The 19,733-nt window shown below is 36.9% G+C and overlaps 1 protein-coding gene across 1 annotated transcript in view; it reads left to right on the forward strand.

Annotated features, from left to right (window-relative positions):
* LOC126372724 (adenylate cyclase type 2-like) overlaps nucleotides 1–19,733 on the forward strand; it is a 201,439-nt gene that overhangs the window by 60,178 nt on the left and 121,528 nt on the right. Inside the window, 1 exon segment of the mRNA XM_050018582.1 lies at nucleotides 6,355–6,549. Coding sequence (XP_049874539.1) covers nucleotides 6,355–6,549 — 195 coding nt within the window.

The raw sequence follows: 19,733 nt of genomic DNA on the forward strand, positions 1-19,733 counted from the left end.
CCCTGGGGCCGGGTTAATGCTCCGTGTGGCTCCGGGAGCAAAGGCGAAAAATAATATGAGATTGATTTTTTTAATAATCCTACACCAGCTTCTATTTCTATCTTTGACCCAGTCTAAATACCCTATCGTGTCGGTCCCAGATAATAAATGTTTACTTAGTAAGCATGTAGGCGTTTTATAAGCCACGTCAGGGGCCTTTGCCGGCTCAATATTAACCCTTACACCAGGATCATAAGATCGGTTAGGAACATTACAATTCTCACGAGAGAAGAGAGGAGTATATAAAATGGTTACTTTAGTATTATATTATGACCTGTGGTGGTCGATTAAGCTCGCTCCAATCTCGTACTGCTGCGGGAAGGAGCGTGTCCGTGCTATAGTTAGTCATCATCATCATCATCACCAGCCCATTTACGTCCCCACTGCTGGAGCACGGGCCTTCCCTATGGATGAATAGGGAAATCGGGCCTTAAACCATCACGCGGGTCCAGTGCGGATTGGTGGTCATTAACGACTGCTAATGCAGCCGGGACCAACGGCTTATCGTGCCTTCCGAAGCACGGAGGAGCTCGAGATGCAAACTTTTTTTTTGTGGTCACCCATCGTATGACCGGCCTTTGCGAAAGTTGCTTAACTTCAACAATCGCAGACCGAGCGCATTTACCGCTGCGCCACCGAGCTCCTCAGTTAGTTAGTATTATTTTTTATCTATGCTTCTACACACCCTATCCTAAGCATTTTAATTACGTCATTTTTATATGACGTAGCTTGCTACACTTGCTACGCGCTACGACGTGGAGTTTAATTGCTACGTCAATTGCTACACGCGTGACGTACGTACCTTACTTTGGTAATTATACGAGTTGATAATTATACACTATTTAAGTACGAAGTATTAGGAAGTGGTTAAATTGTTAACTTATACTTACATACCTACATAATATCACGCCTATTTCCCGTGGGGACAGGCAGAGACTACGGAATTTCACTTACTACAATCTAAGGCTTCATGTATGATCGCGGTTTAGACTACTCTTGATCACTTGGACTTTATGTTTATCTCTTATAATAACAGTATAGTAAGCCAGGTTGCTTCCATTTTAGGAGGGAATGGATAAAAAAAGCATTAATCTGCTTGTCATGTCGTAAAAACCGACTGAGCGATCATGTTCTTTGTTTTTCCAACGTGGTAAACCAATGTCTTCAAAAGATATGTTTATAAACTTTAAATACCATCGAATTATAACACACAGCAACATTGACAAAACAAACATACATTTTAGCATTTAAATTTATTCATGATTTAATAAAACAATTTAGTGTAATATTTTACATCACAATTCAAATTCCCTAACACAGTATGTGTTAAACTAGTTAGTGCAAACAAATAAACTCTGTACACAAACACACTACACTGTCACTGTCTACAGTTACTATGTTAAACTACATCTACACTGTGTGTGTGTAGACTCTACACTGTCTCTCGGTTTACTATGTGGTTTAAACACTACATAAACTATTAAGACTAGGACGCTTAATAGTAGATTAATGACTTTCTTGGTCAGCAGACAGTTTAGTTTCTTGATGTGAAAAAACTAGAACTGAGCCACCTTCGGAATACTCATGCATCACTCATATATCTGAACTTGTCCCAAGTTAGTTAACTTAACAAGCGGGTCTAATTAACAAGCCTTACCACGAGCTACTCAATTATTCTTCACCTTGGCATGCATGAAATAAAAAAAGAAACTACTAACGTTTATGCTAATGCGAATTCCTGATTTTACTCGACCAAGTCGTAACCGTAACCGCTATCAAACCAAACTATGCAGCAAATCACATACAAATAGTATAAGCGCCTGCAGTAATCGCGCGGGCAAAGGTCGCGAGCGACGTAATTACAAAGCGTTGCTTATCGCTAAGTCGCAGGCGCTTTCGTAATGAACGAGCGCCGAGTCCTATTGTAAATAAGGTATGAAAAGCGAGGCAGCTCTTTTTGTTTCCGACACGGCTATCGAGCTATACAACTTGATACGATTGTTCGGAAACTTTTATGAATGCTCTATTTGTTGTTGATGTCAGAAGGGACCGATTGTTCATAGCTACTTAATTAACTGCTTCCGCGTTGATGGAATAACATAATACATATATCAACTGACGCTCGTAATCCATAAAATATGAACGGAGCTACAAGTAATAAGAAGATAACTTACTTGCACTTTTAATTGATACCTTTTTTAGTTCTTTTTTTCTTTTTGCTTTGCATGTCAACTATTTACTGTTAACAACTAGGGTAAGAGCGAGACATCCCCAACCCAAGCATTAACCTTGCTTCCTGGGGTTGCCTCATAACTTTATGTTGTTTAACCTTTTTTTTATTTATATATTATTTTTTGATACCAAATGCTGAGATGGATTTGACTTCCACAGTAAAATCGCATAGGCATATTCTTGCAAAACATTACATTCACATGTGATTTTCTTCAACGAAACCTTGCAATAGATACGATAGTTTCAATCCAGCTTAACATTTTGTAGTTAAAATTTTTGAGGTCTTGTAAAAAATCGTTTTTAACGAAATCATTATTTATTATATTTTATTTATAAATTGATTATGGATTCTTTTGACGAGGCCTACATTCCTGGGAATGTGGGTTTCCTCACCTTGTGTTACCGTTGAGTAAGTGATAATCATTATAATCCAAACATGAATTCAAAAAATCATTCCAAAATTATTTCTTTAGACTTGTGCTCGGATTCCAACCTACAACTTCAGTTCACTTGAGAAACAAGGGCACACGGATGGATTAAAAATATATGTTTAATAAGACAACAAAATAATTAATAAGCAAAGATATTGTTGTTTATGTAAGACGAGACATTGGCCAAACATTGGGAGGGATCAAATTAAGATCAAAGATCAAAGATCAAATATACTTTATTGCACAGAACTAAAAATTCAACAATCAGACAAAACACATGAATACAGTACAATTTGGGCGGCCTTATTGCTCTAGAGCAATTTCTTCCAGGCAACCAACAAAAGGAAACAAACATTTATAGCTTGGATGCGGGATGGTGCAACAGAAAAAATAAATAAAAAATAAATAAAATAAAAATAAATAAATACCTAAAAGTTAATATAATAAATACTCTATACTTTACGTACATATTTTATATTAATAAATACTCAATATAATGTAATCCATATATACTAAAAATATACCTAACCATAATCTGAGAAAACTATAATAATAAATAATAATAGACTATACACACACATACAAGACAAGCATTGAAATAAATAAAATACATCATACATAATAGTAATATCCTAAAAATAATAAATTCCTTAAGTAGGTACCTAAATAGCTCCTTGTTTGTATTCTAATTTTGTTTACAAATTATAGTTGTGGTTCGAATGTCTTTCATAGAAATTATATTTACCTAAAACTTATTGAGTAAGAGTCAGTTTGGGGAAAACAAATTTTATTTCTCTTATTTATTATTTTTATAAAAATAATATATTATAGTACCTTCTAAGAATAAATTATATTTTATCTTGTTATAAATACATTTTTATGGTCACATCACAACCATTGCACTTGGCACCCATTTAGATCTCACTTCTTTAGTCGTTGAAGTCAACAACCAAGGCATAGGTTAGGTATATCATAATATTGAACTTGGCTCTCATTTCACATTTATGTTTTTATTGGGATAGTATATACATCCACTCTTTGCAAGCTATGTATATGTCCCATTTAAAAAAAAAAAAACAGGAGGAGAGCCATTATACAGGGTGTTAGTGACATCGTAACGAATACTGAGGGGGATGGTTCAGACCATGATTCTGAGTTGATATCAAGTGGAATTTTCAGTCGGAAAATTCATGAAAATTATTGTGTTTTTTTGTTATTATTTTCAGTTCCATGCTTATGCGACGGAAAATTCCGCTTGATATCAACTCAGAATCATCGTCTGAAGCATCCCTCAAAGTTTTCGTTACGATGTTCATTAACACCTTGTATTATGCTTATTATTTTTCTTTAATAATAACGACAGTCGGTACAAATATCCGTGCAAACAATGACAACTAGTAGTAAACATGTATTGTCGTGACAGACGCCAGTAACCAGGAAAGTTATTAGCAAGTTCATGAATCAAGGCCAGGACCTAGTGGCCCAATGACACGGATCATGGCCAGCTGGCCAGCATTTGTTTAGTTTCAGATTCAGACTCTTTATTTGCATTGAACATAGGTACATAAAATGGGTGTTACAGGTTTAGGTTATAGTTAATTCTCTACGTTCCTACAAATAGGTATACGAATATTTAAATAATGTTTAGAATTAAATGTAAAAGCACATATGAAAATTACACAAAAAATAATAATTTGAGATTCATCATCATCATCATCATCAGCCCATTAACGTCCCCACTGCTGGGGCACGGGCCTTCCCTATGGATGGATAGGAGATCGGGCCTTAAACCATCACGTGGGCCCAGTGCGGATTGATGGTTATTAACGACTAAAAATTTGAGAATAAATTGAATTTGAATTATTATTATTTTTTATTTTTATTTTTCAATTTGAGATTAAATTAGATTTATTTTATTTAATTTATTTAAAAGGTACACACAACAGGTAACAATAATGGCATGCGAAAAGAAAAGGTTACAGATGTAAATAATAACTAGATTGAAACGCAAATTTATAATGCTCCACACTTTCGATCATCTCCGCACACACTTTCTATATTAAATTTTTGACTATATTTGGAATATAAGTAGTCGAGAGTTTCTGTTATGTTATAGTAAATATCCTTCATATCAAAACAGACAGTAAGCCTCTTTAATTCCGGATTATAACACCTCTCCCCATTTAATCCTTACCTTGACCTGAGAATGTCCGACCCACGTGTCTCAGGGACTCAGGGTTAAGTCTAACGATGTTTGAACTTGAAGTTTACACCCTTCGTTCGTTAGTCATGTCTTCATATTCATTAGGGAATGCATACAGAGTATTATTAAATGGCTAATTGTGTTTTAGATGTCGGGCAACGAGAAATCAATATCCAGATCACGACCCCAATGTTCGGAGTTCGAAACTCGGTCGGGAGATACCTATATCACAAATAAAATCACTATGTGATCCCTAAATTGGTTAGGATATTGCGGGCTGATCATTCGATTGGCCGGATGTAAGATGAACAATGCTTTGGAGGGCAGTTTTTCCCGGCTATTTTTTTTACGTGACTTATTGTGGATTTTCATTAGATGACTGGAGGCTCTCTTGTAAGGTGTCTCAATGGCCTGCCTCCATTGATCGCTATCACCCGGCATATGTAGAGGTACTTATATTACAAAAGTATTTAAGAATAAATAAATTTATTTCCAATTTCATCTAATAAAAAGTATGAAATAATATTTTGTTGAATACGATGTTAAGTAGAATCTAAATTCTGAAATAAGCGCAAATAAAGAAAAACAGTCGAACTCTTTTTTAGTCATTTTTAGTACCATTAAGTAGACGTTCCAATTTTTTGTAACCGACTTCAAAAATGAAGGAGGTTATTAATTTGACCCGTATACAGTATGTAGGTAATATTGATTTGTTACGGTGTCACTAACAGCCTCGACGGCCTTAATAACGGTCTCGGAACACAGTTCAGTGGTTTGAGCGTTAGTCTCACAATCCGGAGGTCCCCGGTTCAAATCCCGGTGAGGACACAATCACAAAAATCACTTTGTGACCCCTAGTTTGGTGAGGACATTACAGGCTATCATCTGATTGTCCAAAAGTAAGTTGATCCGTATTTTGGAAGACACGTTAAGCCGGCGGTCTCGGTTACTACTTACTGAGCCATGTCTGCCTTTGGCAGCTCAATAGTAACCCTGACACCAGGGTTGACGGGGTTGGTAAATCCACCTCACAACCAAAACGATAAATGAAAAAGACTAACAGAATTTTATTTAGAATAGAATATAATAGAAATAGTTTATTATAAAAAGACGCCGCACACAAGAACAAGACAATAACATAATTTAAAATTTTCACAAAACAATTACAAAAAAGGGGGAAAAGAAGGGGGAGGCCTTTGCCCAGCAGTGGAACATTAATTAGGCTACAGAAAAAAAATACAAAAAAGCAAAACGGATGTTCGTCGAAATGACCATTTCCATTTCCCATTCCATTCATCCATCCAATTCCATTCATTCCATTTTTTCATTTTTCATTTTCCATTTGACTATAGAATAGATTTTATAGCCCCTGCTTATCCCGGTGGGAAATAGGCGTGAGTTTATGTACGTATATGTGTCATTTTCCATTTGGTTATCTATCATCCGCAGTTGGTGTGCGAGTTGTCCCTGCTGCTGTCAGCGAGCGGCATCGGGCTTTACTACAGGGCTCTCACGGAGAGAGCCCACAGAAACACTTTCGCTGGCACCAGGACCTGCTTGGAGCAACGCGTGAAGCTGGAGTGCGAGAGAGAGCAGCAGGAGCGGCTGTTGCTGTCTGTCATACCCGCCTATATCGCTGCCGAGGTCAGTAACTCAGTACTTCAGTACTCTCTCTCTTGGGTCGGTCCCTCATATCTAAGGATTGTGGTCAGCATCAGGGTTGCACCTGGAGCGGATGATCTGCCTCTACCGGTTCCTGTCCAGCGCTTCCCTTACTCAGAATTTGCCTTTCAACTGTTTTAGAACAGTAGTTAAACAAAAACTTTACAAAAAAGGTAGATGTAATGTCCATAATTTATCTAGAACCTAGTACCTACACGACCCAATAGTTGCGAATATTAGATGGCGCTACTATCGTGGACATTGCACGTGGACATTTACAGATACATCAATGGGTGAAGAGGTTCAGACCTATAACATTTACAAAGACGTCATACCACTGTACGTTATGGACAGCTATACTAGAAAATACCATTGAAACAATTGAACAGAAACCAGTTTGACACTATTGTTCTCCTTGTTACCACTACAGACCTAGCAATGTCTCATGTCATTTATGTACCGTTTACCGTTGCACCTACGCAGAAAATTAAATTAAAAATTTAAAAACCCCCGACCAAAAAAAGTACTCAATTATTATGACAAAAGGTTAAAAATGATAAACCCTATAAAAAGCAAAAAATAACTTATCCCACATAATGCTTGCAAGCAAACTGAGCTGAGCACACTTAACAATCGACCTGATGACCTTGAAGACCTGAACCGATTTCCACTAAACATAGCTAAGAACACTCTTGACTGATATACATTTCAAACAAAAAAAAAACCGCATTAAAATCGGATCATCCGTTTGACACAGACAGACACATACACATTTACACATACACAGACACGTCAAGCTTATAACACCCCGTCGTTTTTGCGTCGGGGGTTAAAAAATAGCTGAATATTTATTTGTTCTATCGTGATATATACGTAGTGATTGCGTCAGATTTTAAAAAGCTTGGCGTATACTGTGTCCCGCATATTTTTCTTTATTTTTTAAAGTGACTTATTGTGGATTTGCTGCAGATGGCATTAACTATTTGGCCGGATAAATGGGGAGACAACAGGTGCACAGTTGGGCGCGAACCTCGACTAAGGGCGTCTGGGAGGATTACCTATAATTGTTAGAATTAATCGACGCTAATGTGTCGGTAGCGATAAGCGCTGAATGAGAATATGTCACGACAACCTGAGGTCATATTATATCGTGTGTTAGAACACATTACACATTTCCAAGGTTTCTACCTTGTTTAATCAAAGGACGTCTACGTTTCATTAAAATATTTCAATGTTCAGTCAACAAGACCCTTACACGCGAACGTGCCTTTAATTTCTATTGATTTTCAACATTTTTTGATGTGTGAACAGCCTCATACATTTTTTTCAATGGGTCTTTTTGGACCACACGAATAATCTTCATTATTCGAAACAATCCACCTGGAACAACAATCCTTGGGGGAGGCCTATGCCCAGCAGTGGGCGTCATACGGCTGATGATGATGATGATGATGATTCGAAACAATTGCGAATTCGAATCGTGGTACTAGAAGTTCTTCGGCGATTCACACCCGACTAAGTAATTACGTCCAAAATTGGATATCAATAATTTAGGCTGATATAGATAGATAGATTATTATTGCGTATGGCAATATATAGATAGATAGATAAAAAGTAAGTATTGGTATTGGTATTGGTATTCGCGGGCCGGTTTCCGCAACTCGACGTCTGTGCGCCTATTTTGCGTGATAAAAAAAAAGTAAGTAAATTAGTAATATAAACAAATACGATTTAATAGTGTAAAAAGGATACTATTTGAATGTGTATTGTGTAGCGAATCCTGGTCACCCAAAAATTACACCTGCGCATACAAAGATAAATCTATTTCATGACTTACTGTTTCGCGTAAATTAAACTCTCACGACCGACTTGTGTCTTTGTTCCTAATTTGTAACAGTCTTTGTATTACTAACTGTTTTAGCAGGTATTCATAATATAACAGACTATTTTTGTTTTATTTATATTATTTTAAGTTTTTTAAGTTTTTGTAATACTAACAAATATGGGCATCTGTCTGAAATAAAATTATTTTATTTTTTATTTATTTTTATTTTAAAAATATACGAGTATGTAACGAGCCATGGTGGCCCAGGAAGAACGCTTGACTCTCATAATGAGGTCGCAGGTTCGAATCCCAACTCGGACCTAAACCAATGATTTTCGAATTCATATTTGGATCTTAAATGTTTATCACGTGCTCAGCTCTGAAGGAAAACATCGTGAGGAAACCCACATTGTGAATGTGTTTCGGAGGTATGTGACCTAACCTGTATTGGGCTGGTTTTCGCTCACGGGTTGGAAGGTCAGATAGACAGTCGCTTTTGTCGCTGTAAAGTCACTGTAAAAAACCGGACCTGTCAAATCTTCAGGTTGGGTAAGCGGACCTTGTAATATACGGGATAACGCTAGAGAGAGACGAGTAGCGTAATCAATACTTTATTGCGTGCAAAGGAAATAAGAAGACATAAAACAGAAGAGAATTAAAGAGCACAGTAAGCGGCCTTATTTCTGAGTATCAATCTCTTCCAGGGGACCTATAATTACTGGACATAACATACATACGTGTACATAAGATCACTTTTATATCCTTAAGCTCTCTGCAATCGCTTCCGAATACAATCGTATTCACAAGTATTATAATCAAAAGTATTCAGTAGTTTCCATGTTACTACTTAGGTACCGATGTAAGTATGTAGTCGTTACATTAGCAATGTCAGGGGCCTTTGGCAGCTCAGTAATAACTCTGACACCAGGGTTGATTAGGTTGGTATTCCATCTCACAACGCTACGATAAGAAGATGTACTTTATCAGAATTTGAATTCAGAACTTAGCACTTACTTTATTATTGTTTTGTTTTGGTTCCCTTAAACCCTTAAACTATTAATTCCAAATTTAAATTCTGATACTGAGGTAGATGATAAATCTAATAATAAACATACATAGATGAACATGGGAATTAGTATTTACATAACGACATGAAAAAGAAGCACTGTACCTGCAAGTCGTTTTCTGGTGGTTTGTGGTTCCGCTCATCTCGATAGGGAAAGTCTATCTTTTGAATGGTTTTAACCTTTTTGTCGATGATCAGAATAACATTCTAAAAACAACATACCTATTCTAAATACTGTGAAATCAAATAATAGAATTGCGAAAGCGTTATATAAAGCAAAAGTTGATGGTAGGGCTGGCAGAGGATTCGAGGTCTTCCTTTGCCAGCCCTACCATCAACTTTCGCTTTATAGGACTTTTATTGACCAAATTGGAGATGTCCTTAAAAAAGGTTTAGTACGATCTACTCTGAACCGGCGTGCGTGTATGAAGCGATTGATGAATGTGGAGAAAGCAAGAGAAGTGTGTCAGGATCGAAGCAAATAGAACTCTATAGTCTCTGCTTACCCCGGTGGGAAATAGGCGTGAGTTTATGTATATAATATATGTATGTGAAATCAAAGTTCAGGTATCGAGTTCGACCTTTTCACAGATCCACTATCAACAGCAAATTGAACTTGGTGCAGTTCGATATTCATTCAGTTCAATAGTTAATAAAATTCAAAATTCAAAAAATTCAAAAATATTTATTTTTCAAAATTGGCTTACAAAGTTAGCGCTTTTTGAACGTCAAACATAATTAAATTACATATTATGTAACTAGCTGTAAAACTACTACCACATCGGAATCTGTAACGCTGAGGGAAAGACGTGGCCAGAAAACCTCCCAGCACAGGGCCCTAGTCCTACTGTTTCATGTTTTCCTTTCTTTTCTTTTAATCCAGTTTGTATTACATAATTTATAGACTTAAATACAATGGTATTCCAATTACAGTCGGTGGAAGGAAAGTGAAACATAAAGAGTTTATATGACTTTATCACAGAAACAGTGTTCTATGAGCTCCCTGACAGAAGCAGGCCTGTCCACATACGCAGCACCCGATCACGAGTTGACGCGAAAGCCAGCCATCGCTCCCTTCGCACATTTTTGAGGGAAAGGTGCGACCCGACTTCCGGACGCCACCGCGTACACGAACATTTCGAGGCGAGCATGCACCACTTATATAAAGAAGCTCAAAAATCCTCCGCCTGGATATAAAAAAAAAAAGAAGTACTCTACTGTTCAAATATCATCAAGTGTTTCACAATCCTTTTTAATCCACTTACAAAGTTATTTCAAATTCAGTATTTTAGGGCCAAGTTTTTATTGCAAACATTCTTGTCTTTCTTGTGTTGAGCTGAAGTAATCCATTTAATATTATTATCTTTAAGATAGTCTCCTACTTTATAATAAGCTTTACTGATTAAAGTAGTTTTTATAACATTCTTAAACATGTTTCCCGAAAGGCCTAGTACATCTTCTGGTATCTTATTATAGTATCGCACACACAGCGCTACAAATGATGTGCTAATTTTGGATAGTCTGGAACTAGGAACTACTAATTTGTTCTTATTCCTTAGGTTGTATTTGTGCTTATCACAGTTTCTTAAATATAAGTGTAAATTTTTCCTAACATACATAATGTTCATATATATGTATTGACAAGGTACAGTCATAATGGAAATCTCTTTAAAAAATTCTCTGAGAGAATCGCGGCATCTCAGTTTGTAGATAGATCTGATTGCCCTTTTTTGTAGAATAAAAACGGTTTCAATATCAGCTGCTCTACCCCAAAGCAAAATACCATACGACATAATACTATGGAAGTAGCTAAAATATACCAATCTTGCAGTCGTCACGTCAGTCAGTTCTCTAATCCTTTTGACTGCAAATGCAGCTGAGCTAAGTCTACCTGATAATGATTTAATATGTGTGTCCCATTTGAGTCTATCATCAATATTTAATCCCAGAAAAACTGTATTTTTAACAAAGTCTAGTTTCTGGTTATTTAGAAGTATATCACAATCAGCAGAATTTACATTAGGTAAACTGAATTTAATACATTTTGTTTTCTTTCCATTCAAAACTAGGTTATTTATTGTAAACCAGTGGTGGATCTGGCAAAGGGCGTGATTTATATGGTCATTGTTGGGCTTTCGTCTGTCTGTTTTAAAAATAAGGGAAGTATCGTCCGCAAAAAGTATGATATTTGACAAGTTCTGACCCTCCACCATGTGGGCCAAGTCATTAACATAAACTAAAAACAAAAATGGCCCGAGAATGGAGCCCTGCGGAACACCTATCTTGACTTCAGAGCCGAAAGATTCTGTATTATTTATTTGAACCTTTTGTGACCTACCAGACAAATAAGATCGCATAAATTCCAATTCTTTACTTTTAATACCGTAGTGTTCTAATTTGAGAAGCAAAGTTTCATGATCCACACAGTCAAAAGCTTTTGAGAGGTCGCAAAAAACTCCTATAGCATCTTGGCGTTGCTCCCAGGCTGCGAAGATATGTCTCATGAGAGCAACTCCCGCGTCACTTGTCGAACGACCCTTTGTGAAACCAAACTGTTGCTCGTGTAGCACCTTAGTTTGGTTAAAATGTAAGAGCAATTGATGCAGTACAATTTTTTCGAAAATTTTACTAAAAACGGGTAATATAGCAACAGGTCTATAATTTCCAGGATCTTTTTTGTCACCGGATTTATATAACGGTACAATACAATTTTACTTTGCTTCATCAAATCAGGAAACATACCCTTGTCAATACACATATTGAAAGTAACAGCTAGATATGGAGCTAGTGTATCAATGACGGCTGTAAAGGCTTTCACACTCATCCCAAACAAGTCCTCTGTTTTTTTTACTTTGATTTCTCTAAAGGTTTTTACAATAGTGTGCGGAGTTATATACTTAAATTTAAATTCTAATTCACAGAGAGGCACATTTTTCTTAAGTATCTGAGCTGAAAGTAGCGAAGAAGAGTTAAGAGATTTTGTAGTTTCAATTGGAATATTACTAAAGTAATCTAAAAATTCTTGCGCAACTTCTGCATCAGACTTAGTAAGACCACGAGGTGTGTTAAGCACAAATTCATTATCTCGGGGTTTTGCTTTACAAGTTTCAATATTAATCACTGACCATGTAGTTTTAGTTTTATTATCTGCGCTTTTAATCTTGTTCGTCAAAAAATTCGATTTAGCTTTAGCGCAAACAGCTTTGAAAAGTTCAGAATATTTTCTAATGTAATTCTTGAATTCATCATCCTGCCTTATAGTTCTCTCTCCATACAAATCAAAAAGCAAATCTCGACTCTTTCTGATGCCTTTAGTAGCCCAGTCACTGAACTTAAACCCGGGGCGTATAACTTTAGAAATCTTAGTAAATAATTGGTTATATTCCTGACTGACAATAGAAAATAAACGGATAAATAACTTGTTTGGGTCATCGTGTTCACAATTAAATAGATCTAATTTTAAAGTCAGAGCTTCAATGAATCTGTCTACTCTACGAATTGTGATAGGTCGGCTTACTACTGTAAAACTCTGTAACTGTTCTGTGACAGTATAGATTACACTTTGCCCAAAGTGATCTGACTTGAGCGATTTCACTATCGACTTCTGCAGATATGGGCAATTACAAAATACGTTATCAATACAGGTGGCCGATGTATCTGTTATTCTAGTCGGCTCAAAAAATACGTGATCCAAATTAAATGATTTAAAAAGGCCCACAAACTCAACACTGTGACTATCACTTTTTAAAATGTCTATATTGAAATCCCCACATACAATTACACATTTCTTGCACTTGCAAATAATTCGTAGAACATCCTCCAAGACTTCGCGTAAAGTTTTAAAAGAACTGGTGGGGGGGCTGTATGCGCATACTACTATATACCTATCCAGCTCAACACAGGATAACTCAATGTGTCTTTCAACCGACAGTCGAGCTATGTCTTTACGTTCCTTATATTTATAATGTTTCCTTAACAAAATCAATGAACCTCCACAGCTAGCCGTCTCTCGATTGAAAGCACTCACAATATGGTAGTTCTCGTAGTTACATAACATCTGGTATTCCTTTTGAAAATGTTCTGTTAGGCAGACTACGTCAAATTTGGTTTTTTCTAAAAACAATTCAACCATTGCTAATTTGCTGGAGAAACCTTGAATATTTTGATGAAAAATATTAAAAGTCCTTTGTTTATCCTTTGTCAATTTTTTGCCAGAAACTCCCACCTTGTTTTGTCCAATGACAATGTCAGCGTTAGGAGTATCTTTTGTCGAACTAACTAGTTTTTTAAATCTAAAAGAGGTACGTTAGTAACATTACTAACATTAGTCAACGAATGTTGAATAGAAAAAGCTACTATAGTAGCTAACTTACGTTTAAAATACATCGATAGATACAAGCTATCTTGTGTCAATATAAAATTAGGACTAAATTTATTAATGTCAAAAAATAATACGTCACTATGACGGTATGTCAAATTGTAAAAATATTGATTCATCCTGTGAATACATTCGTTATGTGCGCTGGTTAAGTTGTTAATTGTTGTTGTTAATAGAAAGCTTTCACAGTGAAACTGCTATCCAACACCATCGTTAGTGTCCATATATTTTTAGAGTTGTTTGGACAAGGAAAAATTTTGTTGGGGAAAATAATTAAACTGTACTTAGGTTTGACGGCTACTGGCATTTGATGTTTTTTTTAATCTTTATAAGGAAAAAGGTAGGCCTGCGCCCAGCAGTGGAACGTGTACAGGGTGTTAGTGACATCGTCACGAATACTGAGGGGGATGATTCAGGACATTATTCTGAGATAATATCAAGTGGAATTTACCGATGCAAAATTCATGTTCTTTTTGTGTTATTTTAAATTATTTTCAGTTCTATACTTTCGGGATTGTCCCAACACTCGCTTTCATTTGTTACAATTTACTTTTCTTTTCTGCTCGGCAGAAATAAATACTAATATGGAGTTCATGGTTCTCACTTTGTAAACACAACAAAGCTGTCTTCAGTCATGCGAATTAGTTGATCTGTGGTGTCCGGTCACGAGCATTAATATGTATACACTTTGGTACCATGTCACATTAACTTTTTTGACAAATTGAACTGTAAGTCTCACTAAATGTCAAATATGTTAGTGCGACAGAGTCCTAAAGTGGGTACATTATATTGCTCATGACTGTCCTTCTACAACCAGTCTCTTACGTTCTATGTCCATGAAGTTCTTTTTGTACTCAGAAATCAGAATCATTTATTCAACGTAATTATCATGGATAACATTTTTGTAACATTTTTGAATTTACGTCATTTCGCAAGGTGTTATGGCTGAGGAGAAGAAATGACAAGAAACAGCAACACACCTTTTCAATCAATTAGGGTATATACACAGTATTACAAGTTATATAATAACTAGAGGAACTCATTTAATACTAGACATTTTTATCATTTAGGTAATAAGTAATCTTATAATTAGCTTTTTTACATAAAGTAAGCTTCACATGACCTTCTTTCTTTTTTCTTTTATTTTTTTTTATTGATTAGGGGGCTTATGTACAAGTATTCCTAATATAAAATCCATTCTTATTTCAAAGTAACGCCATTCAAGAATGTACAGTCATGAGCAATATAATGTACCCACTTTAGGACTCTGTCGCACTAACATATTTGAAATTTAGTGAGACTTACAGTTCAATTTGTCAAAAAAGTTGATGTGACATGGTACCAAAGTGTATACATATTAATGCTCGTGACCGTACACCTTTAAGGACTGTGCGTTGAATCCTAAGTGGATAACACTAACCCAGTTCCAGTTTAGGTTATCTGACTCACCGTTTAGCGTTCTGACCCATTTAACCTTGGTCTTTCAAGGCTTAGGCTTAGCTGTCCAGATATGAATTAAGGCGCGGCATATAGCCTCAGCCAGGATTCTTTTTTTGACGTGTCTTATCTAGTATCACAACCAGAATCATTTATTCAACGTAATTATCATAGATACATTTGTTAAAGGTCAATTTAACATTTTCGAATCTACGTCATTTTGTAAGGTGTTATGGCTGAGTATAAGAAATGACAAGAAACTGCAACAGCAACACACCTTTTAAATGTAGGTATACATTACAAGTTATTTAAGAACACATTTATTTATTATTTATTTATTTATTTATTTCATACCAGGATTTTTTATCATTTATGTAATCATTAATTTTATAATAAGATTTTTTACTCATGAACTTTAAATTAAACCGGCGTGCGTGTATGAAGCGATTGATGAATGTAGAGGAAGCAAGAGAACAACAAATCGAAGCAAATGGAATTCTATAGTCTCTGCTTACCCTGGTGGGAAATAGGCGCGAGTTTATGTATGTATGTATGTAACTTTAAAATTATTTTCTGTCTAATTCCAAATACTGTCTGGTATTTTATTGTAAAAACGTATACATAACTCTAAAAAAAGATGAATTTAATTTAGCCTATTCGATCCCACTGTTGGCCAAAGGTCTCCCCTTGATTCTTCCTTTCCTCTCGACTTTGCGCGATTTTCGGCCAATCCCTCCAATAAGCATTGAGGTCGTCACACCATCTACGCCGTGACGTGTCTTAATTTTTCCCGTAAATGGCAATAACTGCTTGCCTTGACATATGGAGATCGCTGAGGGCTCTCACCCGGTACTAAAAAAATAAGTCAACAGGCCTCAGGGTGCCCAGTTGGGCACGAACCTCGGCTCACAGCATTCTGAGAGGATTCATCGTTTTTGAAAGAATTAATCGACTCTAGCGATAAGCGCTGAATGGAGGAAACCAAGGTTAGGAGAACCTTGCACAGTCGCAAGGATACTTACTGCCTCTTTTGCCAAATTAATTATGCAAATGCTCTTAAATATCTCACAGATAATTAAATATTTATTATAACTTTTTAAGGCCGAAGGATTTACAAGTAATTATGAATCACGACGGAATTTTAATGTTTGTTATGGGTTTACGTGTTATGTGAGCCGTGGTAGCTGTGTTGGTAGAACGCTTGCCTCTCACTTTGAGGTTGCAGATTCGAATCCAGAACAGGCCTAAACCAATTCATGTTTGGATCATAAATGATTATCACGTACTCAGCGGTGACGGAAAATATCGTGAGGAAACCCACATTCCCGAGAAATGCATTTTCGGAGGTATGTGCCCTAACCTGTATTGGGCTGGTTTTCGCTTCGCGGGTTGGAAAGTCAGAGAGGCAGTCGCTTCTGTAAAAACCGGACCTATTAAATCTTCAGGTTAAGTAAGCGGACCCTGTGAAAACCAGGATACGGGAAACGGGAGGGGGATGATGATAATGTTATTAATGAGGTAGGCGGGGGCCCTCCTCTGAGGCCCACCTTGACTAGACACCAAATACACTATTGGTTGAAGGATGTTTGAAGAAAGTGATATCCAAATAAAGCGAACGTGTCTATATTTGTATAGAGAAATGTAGAGATATCGGCCTAGAAAAGTTTGCAAGTGAAAACGTTTAGCAGTTCGTGAGTGGAAAAGATCTACATCGCTGGACGTGTTGCGTGTCTAGTAGTTAAGTGAACTTTGTGAGGCAATTTGGCAGGCGGTTACGACATGGAGGTGACCCCCGCGCTGAAGCGTACCTAGTGCAGCACATTTCGCTGGAAATCCAACGCGGAAACGCCACCAGCATAATGAGCACTTTCTCACCGGGTGCGATTCAGAGCGGTCTCTTTGACTCGATCTACCTGTTAAAGTTGAGTGATAATCATCATCTTCCTAGCGTTATCTCGTATTCACAGGGTCCGTTTACCTAACCTAAAGATTTCCGATCCGATTTTTTCAAGAAATGACTGCCTGTCTGACCTTCCAACGTGCGAAGGGAAAACCAACCCAATACTGGTTATATCACATACTCCCAAAAGCATTTCTCGGGTATGGGTTTCGGAAATCGTCGACCACGCCAGCGCGGTCGGTATCGGGGTTCCAAAGTGTTGCATTTTGGCATTTGAAGCCGTGACATTAATGTCACTTGTGTGATTGTTTGCAATTAATGCGTGTTACCAAACCCGTCCCAGCTCTACAGGAGTCATAGATTCGAAAGCATAGTTACAAAATAAAGATAATCAATATTGTAGTGGCAAGCACCAGTCTTAATGTGGTGGTGAATGGCGCTTAGTGGCGTTAGAAAGTGGTGCTCATCTAGTCTCAGCTCACTCTACTTAAAATAAAAGTCACAGGTTGAATGCTACATCACCACTTCGGTACCCCGATAGCGTTGAATGAGGGAAATCTTCGTCCACGCCGGCGCGGTCGGTATCGTGGTCCCGAAGTGTTGATTTTATAGCATCCGTGACTTTTAATTTAAGTAGTGTGTCTTACCAACACTCCATGTTACCAAACCCGTCACTCTACAGGAGCCGTAGATTCAAAAGCATAGATACAAAATAAAGAATAACATTATTATACTAAAAAGGCCGGCACCAGTCGTGATCAGTGGTCAGTACCGCTTAGTGGCATTAGTTTGGATCACAGAACTTACAAAGTGTTGCTCCTCTAGCCTCGAGGGACTCGTCAACTTGTCACGCAACTGTGGCCAAGCAATAAATCACACTGCGTGATTCTTGTCAACAGGGCTTTATGTAGAACAAAGTGGTGGTGGGTTTCGTATTAGTTTTGAAATACCTCAAGGGTCTGAGGAAATAGATAGATCAAAATATTATGGAGATCAGACTAAACTAGCGCCACGTTATAATGACCGTTTTAACGTAAAGAAAACGTCTTTTTAAGAAATCAAAATGCGTTCAATTTTCAAGGTAGAAAGCTAAAAATTGGTATGCGGACTATTTGTGACTAACAAAAAAAAAACGTACACCTTTTTTTTTTGGAGATCTGCCCCCAACCCCTTCATAGAGGGGGTGAAATTTTATATGGGACTTTTTGCAGTTTCCATAGAAGGATAACCGTGTTACCCCGAATTTAACGCGAGTGAAGCCATGGGCAAAAAGCAGATCATAAAATATATAAGAATGTGTAACAATAACTTAGTACATTGCTTTAAGTTTACGCGGTTATTATCATATTTAAAACACACAATAACGGGTTCTTACCGCGTTTAAATCAGTGATATGAGACTCCCGATATTTCGACACTGTTATAATATCCTTGATTTAAACGCGGTAAGAACCCGTTATTATTAACCCATTTTAATTATAATAACTTAGTAGTTCTGTTCTTATAAGAAGAATATGTTTTTTTTTCATGTTCTGACACTTTTACAGGGTGTTTGTGACATCGTAACGAATACCGATATCAACTCAGAATCGTGGTCTGAATCATCCCTGAAAGTTTTCGTTACGTTGTCACTGATATCTCTATATACCTACTTCGAGAGTCAATGTACTCGTAAAAAGAACGATCTTTTACAAAATATTTATCTACAGACGTTTATGCGAACCATTTTGAATTCAGAGCGGATACAATTTGTGAACGTCACTCATAGCGAACGTGAGGTGAGTTCCAATGTACCCAGCTACAGTATGCAGCCTGCTTTTAAACGCAGCTGACACGTACGTGATATAATTGACTTGCGCTGGTAATCTTTTTAGCGGACGTCACGACTATATCCCAATTGGGGTCGTCAGAGGTACATCCATCGCAAGATTAACTAAGTAAGACCCTCATCGAGCTTTCTGTTAGACCAACGTGATAGGTGAGCCGTATCGCCGTCTAGAGGTATAATAATTGACGCAATTGTCAATCAATCAATCAATAATACTTTATTGTACAACAACATATACAAAGGACATAAACATACAAATAAAAACATAAGCACAATAGGCTGCCTTATTGCTAAACAGCAATTTCTGCCAGGCAACCTAAGGGTGAAAGAGGATTATGCATTGATCACAACATTTACGCATTTATGCATTGATTTTTGATTTTGCAACTATGTTAGTGACAATTGCTGCAATTGCACTTAAATTAATAAGTCGCTGGTGCAAGTCCCGTACCAGGGTTCGAAGCGACGCTCTCCGTTTGAGAAGCAAGCAGATGAACCACAGGACTACAGTGACTTCTTATGAAAAAAATACACAGGACGATTGCCACCACGACAGTACCGTCGTTTATCGGCCAGTGTTACGTAACAAATAAATAAACCTATTCCTGCGATTAAATTACTTACTTACTGATAAACTATACTAACTTACTACCTATACTTAAACTATACTTTATTACTGGTTTTACTTTTAGGTATTTATTTTTTGTTGCACCATCCCGCATCCAAGTTGTAT

This window comes from Pectinophora gossypiella, chromosome 14, assembly GCF_024362695.1.
Source record: "Pectinophora gossypiella chromosome 14, ilPecGoss1.1, whole genome shotgun sequence".
Lineage (NCBI taxonomy): Eukaryota > Metazoa > Arthropoda > Insecta > Lepidoptera > Gelechiidae > Pectinophora > Pectinophora gossypiella.